This window comes from Mesoplodon densirostris, chromosome 2 (assembly GCF_025265405.1).
Source record: "Mesoplodon densirostris isolate mMesDen1 chromosome 2, mMesDen1 primary haplotype, whole genome shotgun sequence".
Taxonomy (NCBI): Eukaryota; Metazoa; Chordata; class Mammalia; order Artiodactyla; family Ziphiidae; genus Mesoplodon; species Mesoplodon densirostris.
In genome coordinates, this window is record NC_082662.1 from 80,678,948 (window position 1) to 80,706,390 (window position 27,443).

The 27,443-nt window shown below is 37.2% G+C and overlaps 1 protein-coding gene across 1 annotated transcript; it reads right to left on the reverse strand.

Moving 5' to 3' along the window:
- Window positions 1-27,443, reverse strand: GBP6 (guanylate binding protein family member 6). The gene is made up of 11 exons (XM_060090071.1): window positions 27,303-27,443; window positions 12,858-13,074; window positions 11,936-12,063; window positions 9,583-9,692; window positions 9,183-9,379; window positions 7,584-7,829; window positions 6,559-6,839; window positions 5,625-5,837; window positions 4,598-4,700; window positions 4,068-4,261; window positions 1-3,122 (listed from the first exon to the last, which is right to left on the reverse strand). The coding sequence occupies exons 2-11, from the start codon at window positions 13,045-13,047 to the stop codon at window positions 2,895-2,897; spliced, it is 1,890 nt and encodes a 629-aa protein (XP_059946054.1). The 5' UTR covers window positions 13,048-13,074; window positions 27,303-27,443; the 3' UTR covers window positions 1-2,894.

A 27,443-nucleotide genomic window follows, 5' to 3' on the forward strand; every position in this document is an offset into this window, starting at 1 on the left:
CACAATAGACAAGATATGAAAACAACCTAAACACTAATCAACAGATGAATGGATAAAAAGGAAGTGGTACATATACACAATGGAATATTATTCAGCCACAGGGAAGGAGGATGTTCTGCCATTTGCGACAACATGGATGGACCTTGAGCCCATTATGCTAAGTAAGTCAGACAGAGAAAGACAAGTACTGTATGATGTCCCTTATATGTCAAATCGAAAAAAGTCAAGACTTCTTTTTGTTCTTCAATTCGGGGTGTCTCTAGTCTAAGGGATTAGAACATCTGCTTAATTCAAGCTCTCAATGAGAACAGATATACAATATTTCTATAGAACAGTTTGCTTTTTCATTAAAACCTACCATTTATTGGCCACATATTCATTACTATATAGTTTCTTCCTTAAAAGTCAAAGCCATTCTTCCTTCTGAACACTTGAAGCCACAACTGGATAGAGTCATTTAAAATCTCCAGTGAAGATGTGTTAACATCTTTGCAGAGGCACAGAGACTGTGATACATGAAGTCACTGAGGAGGAGACTACACCAGAAAAGTTTCTTTTGCTCTGCTAACCTTTAAGACCTTAAAGGATTAAAGGGTCACCTTAGAGACCTTAATCTAGTGTGTAAAATCCAAACTATCTATTACCAAAGACCCTTAGAGTGTTCATAAAAATCTGGCAATTGATGTTACACATGTGTCAGTCTTTTGTTTTTCCAGCAGATTCTTATGTAGTACACTCTGTGCCTAAACATACTCTGTGAAGATGTACAGAAAAATATGTAATGGTTTCTGTCCTCAGATGAACTTTACTTTTATTTGAAAACAAATACTAGACCAAATTAGTTGCATGGCACCTGAGCCAAGACTGCATTTATTACCAGGATCCTATGTGCCTCTACTTTAACAGGGAGACTGTGAAGTCTTCTCAGGATCTGAGTATCACTGCAAACTTGGATCCTGATTCCAAGAGTCATGGAAACATGTGGGCATTCCCATTTCCTAGCACACAGGTACCAAGTGAACTTCCAGAGGTCCCCTAGGAGGGGGACTGGGGAAATCATTATCATTTAACCTTGTTCTAGAGTTGCAGAGTCTTTTCTCTTGGGATCCTGCCCTCTCCTCCAGATGATAGGTTCATGATCTGAAATTGGTTTAGATCAAGGTTATGGACTGTGTCTTTTTTATCGAGGCTACCTCTCAGCCTCCTGGTAAACATCCTTGATTCCATTTGATTGTTTCATCCCCTCCCTTTTGACTCTACAGACACCCTGTTCTATTTGCCATATTCAGAATTTTCTCTGCTCAGGTCCGGCTGGCTGCCACTCCAACCACGTTATAGACTAAATGCTTGTGTTCTCCAAAACTCATTTGAGGAAACCCTAACTTCCAATGTTCCAATGTACTTGGAAGTGGGCCTTTGGGGAGGAAATTAGGTAATGAGTATGGGGATTTCATGAATCTGATTAGTGCCCTTATAACAAAGAATCGTGAGGTTCTCTCCCTGCCTCCTCCCTTTCCCAAAAATGTGAGGACACGGTAAGAAAGTTGCCATCTGTAAAGCTGCCAGAGGACACTTACCAACAACACAACAGTGCTGGCACGTGCTTTTGGACTTACAGCTTCCAGAAACAGGGAAAAATAAACATTCTTGTCTTAGCCACCCAGTCTACGGTAATTTTATTATAGCAGCCTCAGCTAAGACAAACCATGATTCTCATCACTATGGTATGTACTTGGGCTTCTGATGTTTAAATGCTAACAGGTGGCCTCCATGCATCAGGGTCTATAATCCCCAGTACTATCAGGGCACCCAGTTCTTCAATGATACATCACGTCTTTGGCCCTTGCCTGCAGCAGAAAGTCCATCAACGAATATTCAAGAACGATGGGATTCCTCTCACCAGTGCATATTCTTAATGTTTAGTAATTTTCTTCCAATACCTTAGAAGTGTAACTCAAAGAGAGGAAGTGAAGTCTTCTCTAGCTGAGATTTCAAGGGGTAACAGGAAAGTTTATACCTTCTTTTTGAAGAAATATAAGGGATTAAAAACAAAGCCGAAGTGAAAACAAGATTAGGATGCAAATTTTATGCTTTCTAGTATTCTGATCCAACTCATTGAACAGACTGATGTCATTTCTAGAAGCAATAAGCAATTTTATCATCTAATTGTCAATTTCACATTCCATTTATTATCATTTTTAGTATTATACTTTATGTTTTCTTTGTTATTTGAGAAATGATAATACAAGCTTTCTTTACAAAATTGTAAAGATAGAGGATATAATGAAAAGTATGTGTCCCTTCCATCACTAATGCCAAGCTGTTCCCCCCAGAAGGAACCAATGATACCACTTTCTAATGAATCTTCCAGAGGCGTTCTATGTGTACATATATATGAGTGCACATAATAATTGCATTTTTTATGATGAACAGATTATACAAACTGTTTTGTACCTCATTTTTTTTCACTTTACTATATATCTTCAAGTTGTTCTATATTTATACATATAAACCTCCACTGTCAATTTATTTACTGGCTACATAGTATTCCAGTATATGTACATGGAAAATGTATATTACCAATTTATATAGATGGACATTTAAGTAGTTTCCAATCTTTTGCCATTAAAAGGGATGCCTCAACGGGCCTCTTGTATGTATGTATGTATATATACATATATATGATTTTGCACACATATATTTCCTAAAAGTGAACATGCTATATCAAAGTGTCCATGCATTTATTCTATCTAATGTGGGCCAAGCATTGATATTTTCTAGTAATCACTTTTTATATTTAAAGATTTGCTGAATGAAAGTGAAAAGCATTCACACCAAACATAGGCCAGAGCATGTACATATATTATATATCTATAATTTCTTTAAAAGGAGAGCTACTTCTTTTTAAATAGGGAGCTCACACCACTCACAATATGCCCAAGAAGTTTGCCTGGAGTGCACAATAGTGAAGAGATCTCTTTGCCAAATTTGTCCAAGGCTAGTGCCAGCCAGGAAGTATCATCATCTTTAGTATTATCAATCATATTTTTCAAATGATTTATCTCTGCATTCATCTCCTCAGATTTCTTTCTAAATCCTTCTTTAAGCAGAGCTTCCTGGACCTAAAAAAAAAAAAAAAAAAGTGAGAAGGAAAGTAAAACTTTTTAAATCCCCATTTTTTTTCAAGGATTACATTTTGTCAAACTTTAAAACTTTGCAAACTATCTTTGTTTCACTGCTAAAATTGTTCTTTCTTACTCAGTCATGAAAGGAGAATTTTGTAACACAGAATATCTACTGGTTTGGACCTGAACACTAAGAGAAAGTATAGTTTACAGCCTTACTAATATTCACATACCATTGGGTTTTGCCAAAAAGCTAAGCCTGACATGAGGACAAATATATGTTCCAGCCAAAAAATGAGAGGTGAGAGGTAACCTTGGTCTGATTGCACTAATTCTCAGTCCCACTCAAGATGGTGCAGTCATCCAAATCATAGAAATCTGTTATAAACACATCCAGATGGACAGCGAGAGAATTCCCTCTATGCCACATGATAGCTTGGGTGTCTATCCACACCTGGAGACAATGCAGCAAGTTTAGAAGCCGTTGCCTCTCTATGTTTTTAAGTCTGGACATTTCCAATAGTTTTATGACAGCATAGATCTACCTCAGGGTCTTTGGGTGGTAGCAAGGTTCCTGGTAATTGGCAGTGATCCTGGTAAAGCAAACCAGTTGCTGCTCATATCAAATATATGTGGTTGGAATATCTGTTTAATGAAGCCTCATGAGATCATTTAAAAATTCTCAAAATGGATATCAAAACACTATTTATATTCTCCAAGGGATTGGAGGAGCCATAATCATGCTGAACTCTCCTGAGTCTACTTATAGAGTAGAATTCAAAGGCTTAGGAAGGATTCAAAGGCTTCAGGGTTTTAATAAATCACAAGCAGTACATGGCAGTGGTGCTTCCCTCCATAGTCTTGCTGTAACCTTCGCCCATCCCTTCCTGATGTACAAGGGTAATGACCGTCAAGCACTACTAAGGCCACAGCCTGACCTACCTTCAGCTTATGCTCCAACATCATATTCTGCTCTCTCAGTAGGTTTTCTCTTCCCCTCGCCAGCTTCTCTGTCAGCTGGGCTATGTTTTCCTGGAGACTCCTCTGTCGTGCTTCCATCTGCTGCTCCAGTTCCTGCAGTTTCTGTGTCAGCAGCTCCTGTTCCCTCTCAGCTGTCTCCCTCCTGGCCCGCTCCTCTGCCCCAAGAAGGTTTTAGAGAGGAATGAAAATAAGGTAAGGACTGATCTCTACCCTCCTGACCTCAGAGACCAAATAAAATTGGAAACAGAGGTAGGAAATCTCTGAAATCCGCCCCCCGTGTCCACACCACCAAGAGCACATTTCAGAATGTGATGGGAGAGGCTCTGTCTGGCTGACATCCAACCATGTTCAACCACAACTCCCCTTGCTGTTTTTGGATGTAGCAGAGTTGTTCCACAGATGGAGAAGAGGCTCCTTCTTCCTTATCAGGAAGGTTTTACTCTCACACCGGTCAGAGGGAACTGCAGGACCGCCAGAGCCCTACTCCGTACCTACTATAGCCTTCTCCCCATCAGTGAGGGCTTTATCTGCTTGCAGGATGGATTTCTCTATTGCCACCTGTGACAGCAGAAAGCTCTGGAGGACTTCGTTTGCCTGAGGGACCAAGAAGGAGCACAGAACTTACAATTCCACTGAGGAGATTAGTGCTGCAAAAACAAGTATGTCCATGTAATTTTTGCTTCATGTTTAAAATTCTACAGTGGTTCACTACAAGCCTAAGCTCCTCACAGCGACCTGTCTTCCTCCAGTATCTAGCCCCATGCTACTTCCTTCTACTCACTCCAGATTCCAGCCAGTCAGAACTATGTTCAGTTCTACAAACCCAGGATGTCTGGTGCTTTTATATATTTCTCTTCCCAATGTGAAATACTGCCTCTAAAATGTGCTGCTGTTTTCCTCTGCTACTTGCTGTCTGTAACTTTAGGCAAGTTAGTTTAACCTGCTAAGCCTCTCTGTTCAGATCTTTAAAATGTTGACAATAAGGGTAGATGCTTCTTAATGTTATTTGAAGGATTAAAGAGTCTAGCGAAAGAGCTTAGCATTATGGCTATAGGCAATAACAGTTCAAAATATGTCAGCTGCATTCTTATTATCATTATTACTTTTTTATTATTACATTTGTTACTATTACTTATGTAGGCCATTTTCGCAAGTTCACAAGTGTTATAACTTTGTATGCAATTATCTGTGTATTGGACTTCCTCTCTTGTGATCAGCCTTGAGTACAAAGACTCTGATTTGTAAATCGTCTGCACTTGGCACATCAAAAAGCACGTTGTTGGATGAAGAAATGAACAATTTCTGTTCCGTCTCGTGAATTTTAGAAATCCATAGTCATTTTGTGGGAATGGACATTTCTCCTCAGGAATAAAGAACATTGTATGGACCTCAAGAGCTAAAGCTGTCATGATATGCCCATGTTCTCTCATTACCCACACCTGGTGCTGTGCTCTCAGATTTTCAGGAAACCCCCTTGACTCTATTCTGTAGACTCCCCATGCTCCCCTTATCCCTCACCTTCACTCCTTTCCTGGGCACTTGGCAATAGTCCCTTTTAAGCATTTCCTTTGCTTCCCTGTAAAGTTCATGACCTCCAGGAACAGAAAAAGTGCCTGCTGAAATATTTTCCATTAGGGCCTTGGAAAGCTCATGAAGTTTAGCCTGGCAGTATTTGACAGATGCCTGTTCATTCTGCAGCAAGAAACCCTCCTTCTTATCCTTTATGATTTCCTGCAAGGGAAATGTAGAGAGATGTCACCAGAAGCAAGGAACAGAAGAGATACATTTTCAAGGACTCTGGTAGAAGGACTGGTCTGACTGTGGTCCTCATGGGGAAAGCATTCTGTTGGAGTACAGGGAATAAAATAGCAATCACAAGATTTGATCTACTCACAATCTTGAAAACTCTCTGTAAGACCATAGGAAAGTTTCTTAGCCTCCCTTCAGGTTCTTCATCTGAAATGTTGGAGTTACCTTATCTAATCTCTGTGGTTCCTTGCATCTGTAACATTCAGTGATTCTATATTCAATGATACAAGGAGCAACCTAAGTTGAAAATGGCCTGGAATGAGGGGCTGATAAGAGAAATTTTGGTTGCTGGTCATGGGAATGTGTTCACAGGAAAAGAAACCAGCTTAAGAATAACTTTTGGGTGCTCTGGACAGCCTTGGAATCCACAGAAGTATTTACTTTACGAGATATCTATACTGATTTTACATCAGAGATGAGAGACATTTCCGGATAAACTGCTTGAGGTTTGGCAGAAAAAAGAAGGAAATGTAGTCCTTTGAAGCCCTATCCCTGATGGGAACACAGCTTTATCCTTGAGAGAGGGATAAGCCATGGGTTCAATAAAGGCTCTGCTAGGCTTTTGACAGATGCCTCTTCATTCTGTCATATTCTCCCCTTCTTCAAGAGGAGGGCACAAATAGTAAATACTAAGAGAAATTACCACAAGATTCTTCTGGAATTCCTGATTTTCATCCTTGAAGGAACGCTCCATGAAGATTGCAATGGCTTCCCTCTCACAGGATGCGTGCACCTCCAGAAGCTCCTGGAGCGTGTCCGTGGGGAGCCTCAGTCGCTGAGTCATCTGCTCACTGTAGTGGTCGGCTGCCTTCTGCACGGCCGCTGAGTTCTCCAGCTGGGCCAGAGTTGTCACTGCGTTCTCCAAACAAGGTACAGCTCCAGTATTGATGGTATCCACATAGGTCACAACCAGAGTACTCAGACCTGAATAAGCCAGGACATTTAAGGGATAAATATTAAGTTATCAGTCAATAGGCACCAGGATTCTGAGGCTACATTTCTAAGGTCTCACACACACACACACACACACACACACACACACACACACACACACCACTTCCCCCTTCTACTATCCCTAGCTTCATTTTCCTACTGACTCTTCATTTTTATGGTTTTCCAGCCCACAGGGCTGAAAAAAATAAAAAATTTTCCTGCATGTAAAATACTAGGGGATATCTGAAATATTGAAAGCAAGATAGATTACAGAGGTACTGAGATGAGACAGGGTATATCAGATTATATCAGATTATATTTATTCCCAATTCTGGGGCTTTGAATGGATTTTTCAGTGATTTATGGGCTAATATTTATTTTTGGACCACTGTAAATGCCCAAAATATTTTTTGTATTCTCCTTGTGAAGAACACTTACTATACAAGACTTCCCCTGAGAAAATGGAATTTTGTTTTTATACCCAGATAGTGAATTTTTTTCTTAGTGTAGGAATTTTTCAGATAAGTGGAAGCCACAGATTTCAGTGACAAAACTTGCAATTTGGGGGGGAGATTTTTAAATCTCTGAGAGTAAGATAAGTATAAAATATACACATTTCTTCATGGAGTATGAATGTCTGTAAAACCTAAATTCCATACGGAATCACACAAAACTACTGAAAAACACATATATAAAATATTCAATTGTCCCATGGAAATGGGAAAAGAGTCTCACGGTTCCCAGTGACTGTGATTCCCTCTCTGAGGGTCTTGGCTTTTGCATTGGTGAAGATGTAAGAACAGAAATTGTTTGTTTGTTCCAGGAATTTAGGATCCAGTTGGCCTTCAGACACATTCTCAATATCAGCTAGAAGTTCTTTGTTATTTGTTGGCCGGTCAAAGACAAAACATTTCCGTGTTGGAAAGAAATGCCTGATACACTCTCTGGGTAGATTTGATGTTTGGGCTTTGGGATTCTTGCCTGCGGGACAGAAAAAGAGAGATTAGACTGGGAAGAGTCTTGGGACAAGGGAGCTAATGGTTTTTATGACAGGGATTTGTGTATCTTTGCTGTCTTCTATGTTTATAACTCCTTTAACATAGACATTCAGTACTTCTATGCACATTAAACTTATACCAATGATGTAACTCTGGAGAGATATTTGGGGAGACTTCTGATCCAGTAAAAGAAACCTATGGCTGGTATCCCCAGACCTGCACATGGTAGAGTAATTGTCTATTAGATGTTTACTGAACTAATGGCTAAAAGAATGAAAGGTCAAGTGTAACTTTTTGCTCCACTTAATCTCATGTAGGAATGGAGCTGCCGGACTAAAACGAAGAGCCACAAAAAAGGGATAATGAACAATATCAGGAATATTAGGAATGACACCAGATTATTTAGGGAAAATGATTTTGATGCTAAAAAGTAATTGGTACAGAGTTAGCTAATTTTTAGTAAAAAACACTGAAGGGTAAATGTACCTAAAATGTAATTTTAAGATGTCACCACTAATCAATAACCTCTTTGACATAAAGGATTATATTTGATCTGACAGTTGTCTTCTCCCGCCTAGCCAATTTCTCAATAAATATTTAAAGAAAGCATAAACAGAAAAATGAAAACAAAAAGGAATAAACCAGAATTGATATATCTTTCAAGATTTCATCAGATATACCCACTGTAAATGTAACCCATTAAAATAATTTATTAATTTGTAATTAAAGCATGGGTAAATATATGGGAATTAGGAGAAAGCTGTGATATGGAATGTAAAATGAATGTTCTAAAAATTATTGCAAATATCGAAAAGGCATAGATCGAAAAGACACACACTTCTTCAGGATTACTTAGAACATAAAGTCATTTTGTAGATGATATACTATACAGGATTAGAAAGTTCCCTCTTTGAGAAAAATAATACCTAACTATGTGAAATGCACTTTTTTTCCCATTAGATTGACTTTTCATTTTAATTTCATGTCTAACAAGTATCTTGTCAGTTGTTTCCTCAACAAAAAAAGCAGAAGCCAAAATAGGGAACTCAGGTGTCTGGTCTTTAGAAGATTTAGCACCCATTGTAATCTGGATGCTAAGTTACAAATGGTATGAAAAACAAATTGGTTTTGAATAATTTCACTTTACCTTACACTTTACTTTTCTTAAGAGAACTTAGACTCCAGTCACTAGAGCTTTGCAATCTGCTTTCCAGCCACAATTTCTACAGACTTTGATCTAGTCTCAGATACAAATGCAGCCCCAGAGATGGTGGACGGTGTGTAGTAGATCCCACCCTCTATTGGACCATCCACTGTCCAGGCCATGCTCTGATACCTGGAATCAGCTTCAAGGCGTTCTCCAGGTACTCATCTTCTGTGATAGGGTGACCGTTTAACATCAGCTCCAGGGTGAAATCCCGTACAGTCCAGATAAAGTCTGGAAAGAAACTCACAAACTCTGTGGAATCTTCTACTACACCAGGTCTTGAAGAGGACTTGGCCCTGATGAGTTCTGTGAGCTCTGTCACATAACTAGGAACTTGGTTAAGAAAAAGGAAACCCCTACACACAATTCCCACATTTCCCTAATTAAAAAGTATTATAATCACTCTCTTTTGCCATTGAGTCCCCTCCACTCCACTAAAGGCAACTAAATAACAGGGAAGGAGAAACTGACTCTATCTCCATTCCCAAAATCTCAGTGAAACTTGGTGGTTCAGTTCCTGGAAGGATACTGCAGTTGCTCCAAGGCCTGGTGGTTGATGGTGCTCATGCTGTTGTAGACAAAGCTGCTACACAGAAGCACAGCCAGGGCAAAGATCCACGAGTCATTCTTAGGGTCACCCTAGAAAGCACATTTGAACATGAGACTTAGGAGTTTACTCCTAAATTAGAAATTCATTCATACACTTATTCTATCATATTTTCATTTATTATTTCAGCTGACATACTCACCATGCAAATAAATTGTTTGAAGAGAAACATAAATACAGATAACAGCTTTGACAATTACAAAGACATTTTTATGTTTCCAGTTTTTTCATATATAAAATCGTTCTTATCTTCATAGTGCTTTTTTCCCCCTCAATTGGATGAAGTAAAATAACATATACATAAAATCTAGTACAGTACTTGGTGTGTAATTATGTATTCAGTGATGAGTGTTACCCCTTATTTATTCTACAAATATTTATTAATCATAGCCCATATAAAATATACCACAGTTGGCATAACTGGGTATTTAAATTATATCCAATCAATAAATATCTGCAGGAAGTTACTGAATGCTCCCCACTGTTTCTTAGATTTCAAAAAGCCATGTTAAAAATGACAATTATTCCTTTCAAGATGCCTATTTCAAAGCAGTGACAAACATCCATAACAATAAATGCAACAAAGATGACAGTACCTATAACAAACTTACATCTTAATAATGTATATAAGCAGTTGAACTTATAGCTATAATATTAAATTAAAATTTATGTTTGTCAAGGAAGAATAGAGCTATGAAAGCTGGAGAAAGAATCTATGATATGAAAGTCTCCTCAAAGTCTTGAACTGAGTATTGAAGAATTGGTGGAATGTGGAATTGAAGAAATGAAGGTGGTCCCATAGATAGAAACACTCACAGAAGCAAAATTAGACATGGGAGAATACAGGGGTCTTGTAATGAAAATAGAGTTATTTCATTTGACTGGAGCAGAGGGTGAGTGGAGAAGTACATTTGAGCTCTAGTGCAGCCTGATGAAGGGCCTTCAAATATGTTTGTATAAATCATAGCACTGTCTAAGTAATAGCATAAATCCGGAGATCATTTCTACTATAATGGTTGTGAAGCTATTCCTTAGAACAAATGCAAAAACTGTGATTCATGTCAAGAAGAGTCTATATTGGAGTTTGGGGGGGAAATAGTCTATTCATCACTTTATTTCCCCAAAACCCAATTTTTTAAAATAATCAATTAGGATAAGAAGAAGTGGTATTTATGATAAACAATAAATTATTTCAACAACAAGACTATATCATTGCTTGATATATGATTTTAAAATAAATACAGAATTTCTAATTCTCCTTTGGGAAGAAATAGAAAGCTATAGAAATTTAGATACTTCCAAATAAGTCTCAAAGTAAGTTGAAAAAAATAATTTATTTCATCCATTAGTAGAAAGCTAAAATACCAAAAATCCATCTTAAAATGTTTCTTGTAGGACAAACACATGCCTTTATAGAAACAGCACATTCAGGGGTATCTTACAGCATTCTACAATGCTCTGTGAGTAGTTGATGAACTTCATCATAGAAAATATAAACCCATCTCTTAACTCCAACCCTCAAATACATTCTTCATCTGGTAGCTAAGAAGGTGAATCAGAAAACTTTCCTCACTCCCAGGTTGATGTTTCTCCACTTTCTTACCAAGGCATTCTTACACTTAACTGTAAATTATGGAAACTGTGAGGTGCTGCCTGGATCACCTTTCAAGACTGAAGGACTTAGTCCCCCAGCTGTTGGGAGTGCTGGTGAAAGACAGTCTTCAGGTGTCAGGCCTATTAATTAGAAAGGCTTCCAGAGCAGGCTTTCGATAATTTATCAGCACCCTTGTCCCAGCTCAGGATAACTCAAAAGGACCGTTCAACCTAGAGCTCACATGGAATTGACAGAAGTTGGAGATTGCAACACAGCACTTCTTCCTCTCTCCAACCTGCTTCTTTACCAATCATACTTTATTAAACCTGACTGCATATGTGTGGCCTTGTCAACTGGACTAAAGACTTTGAGGACAGTACCTTTATTTTGGTCAGTGATATCTACAGTACTAAGTCCAAAGGTCTAGAATTCAGTTGTTCAACAATTATTTATTAAATGTAATCAAGTCATCCACACAGTGCCAAGAAATACAAGATTTTATCTAACATACCATGATATCTTACCTAGAAGTGAGATTCAAACAAACCATAGTCTGCCTCCTTTACTATAGGTGATTTCTAGACTTTACAAATAGACTACAGCAGTTAAATGTCTATGACCATCAAGCAATAAGGAGAAAATCCAGAATAAAAAGGATTTATCTGTGATTTTCTGCCTTACCTTTTCCACATCGCCCAGGCCCTCTGTGTCCAGAAGGACCAGGGTATGGTCTGACTTGGAAGGGTGAGGCACACACCACATCCAGATGCCCTTTGTTTTAGACTGCACTGTAGAGCCCAGAGGGAAACCTGCAAGGGGAGGGGAGAAAGCAACATTCAGTTACAGCAGATAATCTAAGCAGCCCAGGGGCTACAAAGTGAGACTTACTGGAGTGTAAGTACCCCAGCATACAACATGGTGCTTTATCTATTTCCTCAAGAATGTCCTGCTTTGTCTGTCACCCATTTCAAGGAGGAGGGGATATTAATCGTGAGAATGATGCCAAGCAAGGGATCAACAAGGAGACAAAGAGGTATCCATGAATCAGACAAAACAGAGGTCTCAGATAACCATAAGAAGAGTATTTTGAAAGAATCGTGAGGTTCCGAGGCAGAAAGAAGTGGATTGCGGTAAAATATGGGCAGGCAAAAAAGTGGAAAAAAGAAATTGAGATTATATTTTTTGCCAGACAAAATAATTTTTGAAAAGGGGGAGAGGTATCAGCCACAATAGGATATGAAGTCCAGGAAGGATTTTTAAGAAAATAGATAATGAAACATCTTTATATGTTGATGAGAATATTCCATAGAAAACCAAAATGTGTTTCAAGAGAAGACACAATTGCAAGAGCCCAGTACTTAAGCAGGTAGAAGAAGGTAGGATTTTTTGCATACATAGGAGAAATATTGCTTTATAGGAATAAAGCAAAAAATATGATAACAGATCACAGTAAGGTAGTGATTTAGTGGTGAGAATTAGAAGTGAAACGTTGGTTTATTGAGAGGAATTTGGTTCTCCCTTCATATGACCAGGGAAGAAAATTAAGAGGCTGAGATATCAGCTAGAGTCAAACAAATGGATCCTGACCAAGTACAACACTCACCATGGTTCTGTCCTGTAAGACGGTTCATCAAGTAGGATTTGCCTGTACGATACAATCCTACAATGGCCACCACCACCAATGGCTGAGAAATCTTCTCAAGAATCTGTAGAGCTTCCTGGTTCACTGACAGCAGCTCATTGTCATTTTCCACCAGACAAATGGGGTCCATCATGTTGGGTCCCGATGCCATGGCAACCTGCTAACCTAGAAGTGCTTCCTAGTAGAAATAAGATTATAAAGTCATTCCCTAACTCAGAGTCATACAAGCATTTGTCAACATTGGACTTGGTAAGATTTCTGTACTTTCCATGAGACAAAAGTTAACCTAGAATTAGCAGACTACAGAGGTTTTCCTCCATCATTCCCTCAAATCTCTGATGATGTTTGTAGTGAAACACAGGCTATTATCACTGTCTATAGGTTTACTTCAATAATAATAATAAAATTCAAGTTATTGTTACTACACACTGAAGGCCTATGATATACCAAACCCTATGATACATAAAGTACATACCCACCAAAACTCATGATTAAAAGAACCAACCATGCTATTAGAGACATGGAACATTCAGCTTCATCCCCCAACCTCTGGGAATCAGAGAAGAGCTGAAAGTTGTGTAATCATCAATGACTAATTGTTTAATCAACCATCCCTATTTAATGAAGACTTCATTTAAAAAACTGAAAAACCCTAATTAAAAGGGTTCAGAGAGATTCTGACTTGATGACCATGGAGGTGGTCAAAGGATGGCATGTCTAGAGGGGACATGGAAGCTCAACAACCCTTTCTTACCTTTCTCTATGCATTTCTTCTATCCTGCTGTTCCTGGGTTGTATCCTTTTTTAATAAACCAGTAATATAGTAAGTAAACTATTTTTCCTGATTTCTGTAAACCATCCTAGCAAATTATTGAACCTGAAGACGAGATGGTGGGAACCTCCAATGTATAGCCAGTTAGAAGTCCGGGTGACAACCTAGACTTGCAATTGGCATTTGAACTAGGGTGCAGTCCTGTGGGACTGAGCCCTTAACCTGTGGGGTATGGACTAACTCTTGGAAATTAGTGTCAGAAGTGCTTAGTGTGAAAAAAATGCCCAGATATGTGATGACCAGAAGTGAAGTATGGAGAATAGAGAGTTGAGAGGAGAAATTGAATTTTTCCTTTTCAGGGTGGAGACAAACAATAGATGATCAAAAGACCCAAAGAGAGAAATTTTGGGAAATTAAGATATTTAAAACAGCACATACAGGGGAAAACTGAAAAGGCACACCAGGTTCAGGGAAGATGCATGCTCAGAAAAGCCTAAAAAGACTTTATGGTTTCTCCTTAGCTTAATCCCAAGCCTCAAAACCAAGGGCCAGCTTAGTGAAAGAATTCCATGGCACAAAGCCAGTATGCAAAGAATGGGAAAGTTAGCTGCTTTTATAAATGCCCAATTTTCAACAAAAGCAACAACAAAACAAAAATCACAAGGCATACAAAGAAATGTATGCCCATTCAAGGCATACAAAGAAAATGTGGCCCTTTCAAAGGAAGAAAATAAAGTAGTATGAAACACCCCTGAAGAAATACATGCACTAAGTGTTCTAGGCAAAGACTTTGAAATAACTTTCTTAAATATGCTCAGAAAGCTAAATGAAAACACAAAGAACTAAAGAATACCAGAAAAACAATATGTGGGGACTTCCCTGGTGGCCCAGTGGTGAAGAATTTACCTTCCAATGTAGGGGACACAGGTTCGATCCCTGGTCGGGAAATTAAGATCTCACATGTTGCAGAGCAACTAAGGCCATGTGCCTCAACTACTGAGACCACGCAGCACAACTAAAGAGCCTGTGTGGCTCAACTACAGAGTCCATGCATTCTGAAGCCTGCACACCACAACTAGAGAGCCTGCGCAGTGCAGCTACTGAGCCCATGTGCTATGGAGCCCACACACTACAACTAGAGAGAAGCCCGCATGCCACAACGAAAGATCCCACATGCCGCAACTAAGACCTGAGACAGCCAGAAATTAAATAAATAAATAAATAAATAAATAAATAAATAAATAAGCTGTAACTCCATCCCATCCACACATTTCTAAAAAAAAAAAAAGAAAGAAAAGAAAAACAATATGTGAAAAAAATTTTAAAATCAACAAAGTGATAAAAATAATATAAAGGAACCCAGTAGAAATTCTGAAACTGGAAAATACAATAACTGAATTTAGAAATTTTCTAGATGGGATCAGACTTATGCAGTCAAAAGAAAGAATCACCAAACTTAAAGTTAAGATATCTGAAGTTATAAAGTCTCAGGAGCAGAAGGAAGAAAGAATTTTTTAAAGTAATATAGCCTAAGAAATTTATGGGATATTGTCAAGTAGACAGATATATGCATTACAGAAGTCACTAAAGCATAAGGGGAGAGGCAGGGCAGAGAGATTCTTTGAGGAAATAATCACTAAAAATTCCCAATGTGATGAAAAGACATGAATCTACAAATGCAAGAAGTTCAACAACTCAAATAGGATAAATAATTAGAGACCCATGCTGAAACGTATTATAATCAAACTGTCAAAAGACAAAGAGAGAATCTTGAAAGCAACAAGAAAGAAGCAACTCATCACAACCCACCACCTAAAAGAATTAGAAAGAGAAGAACAAACAAAGACCAAAGTCAGCAGAGTGAAGGAAATAATAAAGATCAGAGAGGAAATAAATAAAATAGAGATTTAAAAAAAAATAGAAAAGATCAATAAAACCAAGAGCTGGCTTTCTGAAAGGATAAACAAAATTGACAAACCTCTAGCCAGGCTCACCAAGAAAAGAAGAGAGGACCGAAATAAACAAAAAAAAGAAATGAAAGAGGAGAAATAACAACTGCAACGTAAGAAATACAAAATAACATAAATGGATACTATGAATAGTTATATGCCAACAAACTGAACAACCTGGAAGAAACTGACAAATTTCTAGAGACATAGAGACGGCCAAGTCTGAGTCAAGAAAAAACACAATTTGAACAGACCAATCACTAGAAATGAAATAGAATCTGTAAAAACAAGCAAACAACCAAAAAAACTACCATAAAACAAAAATCCAGGACTGGATGGCATCACTGGGCAATGCTACCCAACATATAAAGAAGAACTTATACCTATCCTTCTCTAACAATTCCAAAAATTGAAGAGGAGGGAACACTCCCAAATTCATTCTATGAGGCCACCATTTCCCTGATACCAAAACAAGACAAAGGCACCACAAAAAAAGAAAATTACAAGCCAATATCTTTGACGAATATAGATGCAAAAATCCTCAACAAAATATTAACAAACTGAAATCAACAATACATAAAAAGAATCATACACCATGATCAAGTTGGATTCATTCCAGTGTCACAAGTATGGTTCGATACAGGCAAATCAATGTGTTACACCACATTAACAAAAGGAAAGACAAAAATCACATGATCAATTCACTAGATGCAGAAAAAGCATTTGACAAAATTCAATATCCATTCATGATAAAAACTCTTGTCAAAGTGGGTAAAGAGGAAGCATATCTCAACATAATAAAGTCCATTTATGAGAAACTCATAGCCAACATAATACTTAATGGTGAAAACTTAAGAGACTTCCCACTAAATTCAGGAACAAGACAAGGATGCCCACTCCTATCACTTCTCTTCAACACAGTATTGGAAGTCCTAGCCACAGCATTCAGACAAGAAAAAGAAATAGAATGTATCCAAATTGAAAATGAAGAGGTAAAATTGTCACTATTTGCAGATGACATGATACTCTCTGTATAGAGAACCCTAGAGTCTCCACCCAAAAACTATTAGAACTAATAAATGAATTCAGCAAGGTTGCAGGATACAAGATTAATATACAGAAATCTCTTGCATTTCTATACACTAATAAAGAAATATTAGAATGAGAAAATAAAGAAATCTCATTTAAAATCACATCAAAAATAAAATAAAATATCTAGGAATAAACTTAATAAAGGATGTGAAGACTATACTCCAAAAACAATAAAACATTGATGTAGGAAATTGAAGATGGTTCAAAGAAATGGAAAGACTTCCAGTGCTCTTGGATTGGAAGAATTAATTTTATTAAAATGGCCATACTACCAAAACAATCTACAAATTTAATGCAATCTCTATCAAAGCATTTTTCACAGGACTAGAGCAAACAATCTGAAAATGTATATGGAACCATGAAAGATCCTGAATTGCCAAAGCAATCCTGAGAAAAAAGAGCAGAGTTGAAGGTATAACCCTCCCAACCATCGGACTACACGACAAAGCTACAGTAATCAAAACGGCATGGTATTGGCACACAAAAAAAACACATAGCTCAATGGAACAGCATAGAGACCCCAGAAATAAGTCCATACTCATATGGTCAATTAATCTGTGACAAAGGAGGAGAGAATACACAATGCAGAAAAGACAGTCTTTTCAACAAGTGGTGTGGCGAAAACTGGACAGCCATATATAAAATAATGAAATTAAAACATTCCCTCACACCACATACATAAATAAATTCAGAATGGTTTAAAGACCTAAATGTAAGACCTGAAACCTTGTAACTCCTAGAAGAGAACATAGGTGGAACATTCTGACATCAATTGTAGCAATATTTAGTTAGATCAGTCTCCTAAGGCAAAAGAAATCAAAGCAAAAATAAACAAATGAGACATAATTAAATTTAAAAGCTTTTGCATAGCAAAGGAAACCAGCAACAAAACGAAAAGACAACCTACAGAATGGGAGAAAATATTTGCAAATGATGCGACCAACAAGGGGTTAATATCCAAAATATACAAACACTCATAAAACTCAACCTCAAAAAGCAAACAATTCAATCAAAAAGTGCGCAGAAGACTTGAGTAGACGTTTTTCCAAAGAAGATATACAAATGGCTAATAGGGACATGAAGAAATGCCCAACATCACTAATTACTAGAGAATTGCAAATCAAAACCACAATGAGCTATCACCTTACACCAGTCAGAATGGCTATCATCAAAAAGATCACAAATGACAAATATTGGAGAGGATGTGGAGAAAAGGGAACACTCATACACTGTTGGTAGGAATGTAAATTGATGCAGCCATTAAGGAAAACAGCATAGAGATTCCTTAAGAAACAAAAATAGAACTACCATATGATCCAGCAATCCCATGCCTGGGTATATATCCAGAAAAAATGAAAACTCTAATTCAAAAAAGATACATACACTCCAATGTTTATAGCAGCACTGTTTACAATAGTTAAGGCATGGAAGCAACCCAAGTGCCCATCAACAGATGACTGGATTAAGAAGTTGTAGTATATAGACAATAGAATATTATTTGGCAGTAAAAAGAATGAAATACTGGAATTTGCAGCAACATGGATGGACCCAGAGAATATTGTTTAGTGAAATAAGTGAAACAGAGAAAGACAAATAATATCAGTTATGTGTGGAAACTAAAAAATAATACAAATGAATGTATATTCAGAAACAAAGTCACAGATGTAGAAAACAAACTTGTGGTTACCAAAGGGGAGAGAAAAGAGGGGAGGAACAAATTAGGGGTATAGGATTAACAGGTAAAAAGTACTATGTATAAAATAGATAAGCAACAAGGATATACTGTATAGCACAGGGAGTCACACCCAGTATCTTATAATAACCTTTAATAAAATATAATCTACAAAAATACTGAATCTTTATGCTGTATGCCTGAAATTAACACAATATTGTAAATTAACTATACTTCAATTTTTTTAATTTTTTTAAAGAAAAAATAATTCTTTCCATAAAAACTGCTCTCAAAAATGAGGTAGAGCTTAAGACATTTCCAGATAAAGAAAAGCTGAGATATCCATTACTACTAGACCTGTCCTGGTAGAAATGCTAAAGGGTTGAAATAAAGGACACTACACAGTAACCAGAAAACTTTATGAATATAGAAAGATCTCTGGGAAAGGGAATTTATCAGTAAATATAAAAACCTGTATTATTGTCATTTGGGGTTTAATTACACTCTTTATTTTCTACAGTGTATAAGAAACAAATACATAAAAATTATAAATCTGTGTTAATGGATAGACAATATATAAAGATGTAATTTTGTCATTAATAACATAAAGTGAAGGAAGAGCAATGAACAAGTAGAGTTTTTGTATGCATTTGAACTTAAGTTGGTATCTATTCAAATTAGATATTATAAGAGTGTTACTGTAATCACCTCAGCCATCACAAAGAAATATCTATAGAATATACACAAAAGGAAATGCAAAGGGAATCAAACTATGTCACTACAAAAAAATCAACTAAACATAAAAGAAGGCAGAAATGAAGAAAATGAGAAACAAAAAGCAATAAGACATATAGAAAATAAATAAGAAAATGGCAAAAATAAGTTCTTCCTTATCAGTACTTACTTTAAATGCAGATAGATAAAACTCCCCCTAATCAAATGTAAATGGATTAACTCTCCAATGAAAAGGCATAGATTGGCAGAATGGATTTTTTTAAAAAGTGCTCCAACTACATGTTGTCTAACTCACTTTAGATCTAAGGACACACACAGGTTAAAAGTGAAAGAATGGAAGAAGATATTCTATGCAAATCGTAATGAAAAGAGAGCTGGGGTGGTTATACCTATATAAGACAAGAGAGAATGAATGTACTTCAAACATTATTAAAAGAGACAAAGAAGGACATTATGAATAGGTAAAAGAGTCAAGTCACTAGAATATAAAACAATTCTAAATATATATGCCTCAAACATCAGAGCTCCAAAATATATGAAGCAAGCATTGACAGAATTGAGCAACAGAGCACTCAAGAATAATAGAAGGGGCTTCACTGGTGGCGCAGTGGTTGAGAGTCCGCCTGCCAATGCAGGGAATGTGGGTTCGTGCCCCAGTCTGGGAAGATCCCACATGCCGCGGAGCGGCTGGGCCCGTGAGCCATGGCTGCTGAGCCTGTGTGTCCAGAGCCTGTGCTCCACAATGGGAGAGGCCACGGCAGTGAGAGGCCCACGTACCGCAAAAAAAAAAGAATAATAGAAGACTTTAAAACCCTACTTTCAATAATGGGTAGAAAAACCAGACAGAAGATCAATAACAAAATAGAGGACTTGAACAACACTACAGATTTGTTGGACCTAACAGACATATATGGCACACTCCTATTCAACAACAGGGGAATACACATTTTCCCAGGTGTGCATGGAATACTTCCAAGGATAGACAATATTTGGGGCCACAAAACAAATCTTAAATTTTAAAATGTCTGAAATCATACAAAGTATCTTTTCTGATCACAGTGGAATAAAACTAGAAATTAATAGCCAGAGTAAAACTGGAAACTTCACAAGCATGAGGAAAATAAACAACATACTCTTAAGCAATGGGTCAAAGAAGAAATTCCAAGAAATATTAGTTAATATTTAGAGACAAATGAAAATGAAAGCACAACATAACAAAACTTATAATATGTAGCAAAAGCAATACTAAGATGGAAAGTTATAACTGTAAATGATTGCAATAAAAAAGAAAAAACCTCAAATCAACAACCTAAGTTTACTACTTAAGTAACTAGAAAAAGAAACAAAGTTCAGGGCTAGCAGAATGAAGGAAATAATAAAGATTAAGCAGAAATAAACAATAGAAAAGCAATAGACAAAATAAAAAAAAACAAGCATTGGTTCTTCAAAAAGGTCAGCAAAATTGACAAACCTTGAGCTAGACTGCCTAAGAAAAAAAGAGAAGTCATATTACTAAAAACAGATATCAGGGCTTCCCTGGTGGTGCAGTGGTTGAGAGTCTGCCTGCCGATGCAGGGGACATGGGTTCGTGCCCCGGTCCGGGAAGATCCCACATGCTGTGGAGCAGCTGGGCCCATGAGCCATGGCCACTGAGCCTGCACTGGCCACTGAGCCTGTGCGTCCGGAGCCTGTGCTCCGCAACGGGAGAAGCCACAACAGTGAGAGGCCCGCGTACTGCAAAAAACAAAACAAAACAAAACAAAAAAACAGATATCAAAGTGGGCACATTAGTACAGATTTTATAGAAATAAAAAAAATTATAAGAAAGTACTATGAACAATGTTCACCAACAAATTGGATAAGCTAGGTGAAGTGGACAAATTCCTAGAAACACAAACCTACAAAGACTGAATCATGAAGAAATAAGAAATCTACACAGATTTATAACAAGTTCTTTCCCAAAAAAGAAAAGCCCTGAAATAAATGGCCTCACTGATTACTTCCACCATTTAAAAAACTAACACCGGGCCTCCCTGGTGGCGCAAGTGGTTGAGAGTCCGCCTGCCGATGCAGGGGATACGGGTTCGTGCCCCGGTCTGGGAGGATCCCATATGCCGCGGAGCGGCTGGGCCCGTGAGCCATGGCCGCTGAGCCTGCGCGTCCGGAGCCTGCGCGTCCGGAGCCTGTGCTCCGCAATGGGGGAGGCCACAACAGTGAGAGGCCCGCATACCGCAAAAAAAAAAAAAAAAAAAAAAAAAAAAAAAAAAAAAAACACTAAAAAACTAACACCAATTCTTCTTAAGTCATCTAAAAAACTAAAGAATAGGAAGCATTTCCTTACTGATTCTATGAGAAAAACATTACCCTGATACCGAAGCCATACAAATATACTATGAGAAAAAAATTACAGAAAAATATCTTTTATAAACATTGATGCAAATTTCTCAACACAAAATATTAGCAAAGCAAAATCAGCCACTTATTAAAATGGTTGCACACCATGGCCAAGTGGTATTTATTCCTGAAATGCAAGGATGTTTCCACATACAGTCAATGTAAAACACCACATTAAGAGAATAAAGGAGAAAAATCACATGATCATCTCAATCAATGCAGAAAAGGCACTTGACAAAATTCAATGCACTTTCATAATAAAAACACTCTTCAAGGGACTTCCCTGGTGGTGCAGTGGTTAAGACACTGCAGGGGACCCAGTTTCGATCCCTGGTCAGAGAACTAGATCCCACATGCATGCTGCAACTAAGAGTTTGCATGCCACACAACTAAAGAGCCAGCAAGCCGCAACTAAGACCCTGCGCAACCAAATAAATTAATTAATTTAAAAAAAAAACACTCATCAAATTAGGAATAGAAAGAAACTACCTCACCATAATAAAGGCCTTATGTGAAAAACTCACAGCTAACATCGTACTCATAGGTAAAATACTAAAAACTTTTCTTCTAAGATCAAGAATAAGACAAGGATGCCTGCTTTTGACACTTTTATTCAACATAGTATTTGAGGTTCTAGCCAGACCAATTAGAAAAGATAAAGCAAAAAGACATCGAAATAGGAAAAGAAGAGTTAAATTATTTGTTACAGATGACATTATTGTATATGTTGAAACCCTAAAGATTCCTCAAGAACACTATTAAATAAATGAAGCCAGCAATGCTGAAAGATTCAAAATAAACACGTAAAATCAGTTGTGTTTCTAAACATTAACAATGAAAAACATGAAAAGGAATTTAAGAAAACAATTTCATTCACAACAGTACCAAAAAGAATAAAATACTTAGGAATTAATTTAAACAAGGAGGTGAAAGACGTACAATGAAAACTATAAAACATTGCTGAAAGAAATTAAAGAAATCATAAATAAATAGAAAGACATCCAGTGTTCAGGGACTGGAACATTTAATATTGTTAAGATGTCACATACCAGAAAACACATACCAGAAAACAGATTCACATACCAGAAAAACAGAAAGCAATCTCTTTCAAAATACCAACAATATTTTTCACAGAAATAGCAAAATTTTTCATTCTTAAATTAATATGGAATCTCAGGGAATCCTGAATAGACAAAACAATTTTGAAAAAAAATTAAGTTAAATGTATCACAATTTCTGATTTCAAAATTTACTACAAAGATACACAAATCAAAACTGTGTGGTACTAGCATAAAGACAGAAATATAAACCAGTAGAAAAGAATAAAGAGTCCAAATATATACCCTCCCATATGTGGTCAAATAATTTTTGACAAGAGTGCCAAGACATTCAACAAATTGTGCTGAGAAAACTTTTCAACAAATTGAGCTGAGAAAACTTGATATTTACCTGCAAAATAATAAAGTTGGACCGTTACCTTAACACTATATATAAAAATTAACTAAAAATGGATCAAAGATCTAAACACAACAGCTAAAAAATTTTTTAATTCTTAGAAAAAAAACATAGGGGAAAATCTTCATGATATTAGATTTGACAATGATTTCTTGACTGTTACACCAAAGGCATGGGCAAAAAATGAAAAAATAATGAATTAGACTTCATCCAAATTAATAACTTTTGAGCTAAAAAAGACATCATCAACAGAGTAACAAGGCAAAAACAGAATAGGAGAAGTATTTACATATCACACATCCGATAATGAATTAGCATCCAGAATGTATAAGAAATCCTACAACTCAAAAACAGCACGGGCTTCCCTGGTGGCACGGTGGTTAAGAATCTCCCTGCCAAGGCAGGGGACATGGGCTCGAGCCCTGGTCCAGGAAGATCCCACATGCTGCGGAGCAACTAAGCCCGTGTGCTACAACTACTGAGCTTGCGCTCTACAGCCCATGAGCCACAACTACTGAGCCCTCATGCCACAGCTACTGAAGCCTGCATGCCTAGAGCCTGTGCTCCGCAACAAGGGAAGCCGCCACAATGAGAAGCCCGCGCATCGCAAGGAAAAGTAGCCCCCACTCGCTGCGACTAGAAAAAGCCCACGCGCAGCAACAAAGACCCAATGCAGCCAAAAATAAATAAATTGAATAAATAAAAATTTACAAATTAAAAAAAAACAGCGAAAAGAATGTTATTTATAAATAGGCAAAGGACCTGAACAGACATTTCACCAAAGATATACAAATAGCCAATAGACACATCAAAGGATGCCTGACAGTCACTAATCATTAGGGGAATATGAATCAAAACCACAATGAGATACCACCTCACACCAATTACAGTGGCTATTACTAAAAAAAAAAAAGGCAAACAAGTGCTGGCCAGGATGTAGAAAAATTGGAACCCTTGTGCATTACTGGTGGGAATGTAAAATGATGCAACCACTGTGGAAAACACTATGGTGGTTCAACAAAAAATTGAACATAGAACTACTATTTGATCCAGCAATTCCACTTCAGGGTATATACACAAACGTATTAATAGCAGGGACTTGAACAGATATTTGTACACCAATGTTCACAGCAGCAGTACCTAAAATAGCCAAAAGGTGAAACAACGCAAATGTCCATCAAAGGATGAATGGATAAACAAAATGTGGCAAGTCATACAATGGAATATTATTCAGCTATAAAAAGTATGAAATTCTAATATGTTACATTGATGAACCTTGGAGACATTATTCTAACTGAAATAAGCCAGACACAAAAGGAAAATATAATATGATTCCTCTTATATGAGCTACCTAAAATAGTCAAATGCATAGACAGTAACTAGAATAGTGTCTAGCACGGACTGCAGGGAGAGAGAATGGGGAGTTATTGTTTATGTAAAGGGTACTGAGTTCCCATTTGGGATGGTAAAAATATCTGGAGATAGATAGTGGTGATAGTTGCACAACTATGTGAATGTACTTAGTACCACTGAACTATGTAAAATGGTTAAAATGGTAAATTTTATGTTAAATATATTTTTCAAAATAAAAAGTTTAAAAAAAAAGCAGACAATCTATTTCTCTGTGCCATGCTACTGCAACCAATTAATTGGCAGAATAATCTTCTTCAAAGGCATTGGTTATCCTATAAGTTCCTTTATTAATAACCAGGGTAGCTTTCAAGTGACCATCATACACCAAAATGTGCTAACACTTTAATGTGATCCTACGTGCTCATCTTTTACCTGCAGGTACAGAAGGGTGTTAAGTAGAAGAAGCAGCAGCTGTGTGGGAATGAGGTCAATAAAAAGGATGCAGCCTCTCTTTCAAAAAGAGAAAGCAGGAGAGAGGAGAATGTCTTGTATCTTAAGGGATTCAGGCTGAAGTACTTAGCTGAGAAGGGTCAGGTTTTTTTGCAACTTAGTCCCAGAAATGAGAATAAGAATAAAAATGCAAATATCATTTTATATAACATTGAGAGAGATATACATATATTTAGAGAGAGAAAGCAAATCTAGCAAAAGATCACCACTGGGTAAATCTAGGTGAAAAGGATATGGGATTTCCTTGTCATTGATTTCCAAGGCAAAGTTTGATTTGAAAAATTAAGTATTAAAAGCACAATTATACCATGGGTCTCCTAGCATATTTTTGATTGCTATTATATTAAAAGTTTCCTATAATATCTATGCATGTTTCATTATCAGAATATATAAACATGATATCATATTCAAATATCTCAAATATTCAGTTTTATATTTATAGGTCAAATATTCAAGATGCATCCAATATTATCAAAAAAATACCAAAAAAAAAAAAAAAAACAAAAAAACCCCGAGAAAACAGCTCTATCAGTTACTACTCATGTGGCCTTAAACAAGAAGTCTCACCTAGCTAAACTTAAGTTTTTAAAGATTGGGGGTGGTGGTGGTGGTGGGATGAACTGGGAGATTGGGATTAACATATATACACTAATATGTATAAAATAGATAACTAATAAGAACCTGCTGTATAAAAACAAATAAATAAAATTAAATTTAAAAAAAAAAGATAATTATAGGGGTAACGTGAGAAAAATTATAGGTCCAGCCTGGAGGATGTTTTGATAATAAAATTAAATACTATAAGCTTATATCCGAGCATAGCATGCAACACAAAATAAGATTTCAGTACATGTTTGTTGAATTAGATGGAGATTTATCCACAATAATTGCACTGAACAAGTTGGTCCATTGGGTGCATTTGAACACAGTCTGTGAACTCTAGGTTACTAAGAAACAAGGTCTACAAATAAAAATTTTTTATCAGAGGAAAGCAGCAAGCAAATTCAAACACTGCTCCTGCACCATCTCCTTTTGTCTAATTCTTCAGTGTGGGGAGTAAAGAATACAAAGGAAAACATGGGCCTCTAGCAGCTACATTATAATTTCTGCAGTTGTCCAGTCCCCTCTTTAGAGTGAAGACTAAAGGAAGCTGTAGGAAGATGTGAGAGGAACAACTGCAAACAACTTTATATATGGAATCTTAAAAAAAAAAATGGTGATGAAGAACCTAGGGGCAAAATGGGAATAAAGACGCAGACCTACTAGAGAATGGATTTGAGGACACAGGGAGGGGAAAGGGTAAGCTGGGACAAAGTGAGAGAGTGGTAGTGTATATATGAACATATATACACTACCAAATGTGAAATAGATAGCTAGTGGGAAGCAGTTGCATAGCACAGGGAAATCAGCTCAGTGCTTTGTGACCAGCTAGAAGGGTGGGATAGGGAGGGTGGGAGGGAGGGAGATGCAAGACGGGAGAGATATGGGGATATATGTGTATGTATAACTGATTCACTTTGTTATAAAGCAGAAACTAACACACCACTGTAAAGCAATTATACTCCAGTAAAAACGTTAAAAAAAAAAAAAAGACTGCACCCATTCAAAGGGCTAAAAATAAGATAAAAGGGGGAATCAAAAAACCCTGCAGGGGTGCCCTACATTCTCCTCTGAGTATTTCCTTTTGTCTCTGCCTCAATAAACTGCTTCTTTGTTCTCTTCGCTCCAAAAAAACCAAAACCAAAACCAAAAAAAAACAGATCTGTGATTTCTTAGCTGTGAATAGGCTACAGAATTTTTAACTTCAATTAACAAAGTACAACTGTTCAGTCCTGCTCAGGATTGGTTTTCAAAATTTGATCTACAGAAGAATCATCCAGAGGGGTTGTTAAACCCAGATTGTACAGATTTTTTAAATGCTACAAAAGACTCCAATGTAACTATGAAAAACAAACCAACAAACACAAGGGCGTGGGGGAGAAGAGAGAGGGAAGAGAGAGAGGAGGAAAAAAAGAGAGAGTTTTGAAGAGATTTTTAATTTTTAACTAATAAAAGATCAGCTATGTGGGAACTAAATTTATCTCTACATAGATATTTTCAGAGCTCTCGCTATGAAGCTTTCTTAAGTTATGACTGATAGAAAGATTAAAAGAAACAATCTCTTCAGATGATAATTGCCTATAACCTCCTTGGCAGAGACTGTCTTATTCTCTGAATTCTAATGCCAGCCACAGAGCTTGATAAAGCAAGACAGGCAAACTCCCATGAGGACTCTTTCGAGGAGCAGCACATCCAGGGAGACAGAGTGTGCCTGTCACTTTGCAGACCTTACTGATCCAGAGAAGCTGAGCGTCCTCCAAACTAAAGCCAGCCATAGACCTCTGCACCCCAGACAATAGGCAACCTGCCCTTTCTCAATTGTCACTTTGAATCAGAAATCAATTTTGGGTTGCACATAAAAGAGATAAGCATACCTGCTCCACACACACCAAGAACAGTTCCAGTTGTCTCTCACCCCTTGCTCACTTGCTCCTTGCACCTTTCTGTCCCTCCTTTATCAAAGCTAAAACAGACTGAGCAAGCCAGTCTCCCCTTCCAGTAGAGTAACGGGATAA

Excerpts from the sequence above, each read along its gene's own strand:
- GBP6 (XM_060090071.1), bottom strand. The coding sequence starts at position 13,047 with ATGGCATCGGGACCCAACATGATGGACCCCATTTGTCTGGTGGAAAAT. Across the intron at positions 12,064-12,857 it reads TCTTACAGGACAGAACCATG|GTTTCCCTCTGGGCTCTACA; the intron begins GTGAGTGTTGTA and ends CTCCCCTTGCAG. Across the intron at positions 7,830-9,182 it reads CGCCTTGAAGCTGATTCCAG|GCAAGAATCCCAAAGCCCAA; the intron begins GTATCAGAGCAT and ends TCTGTCCCGCAG.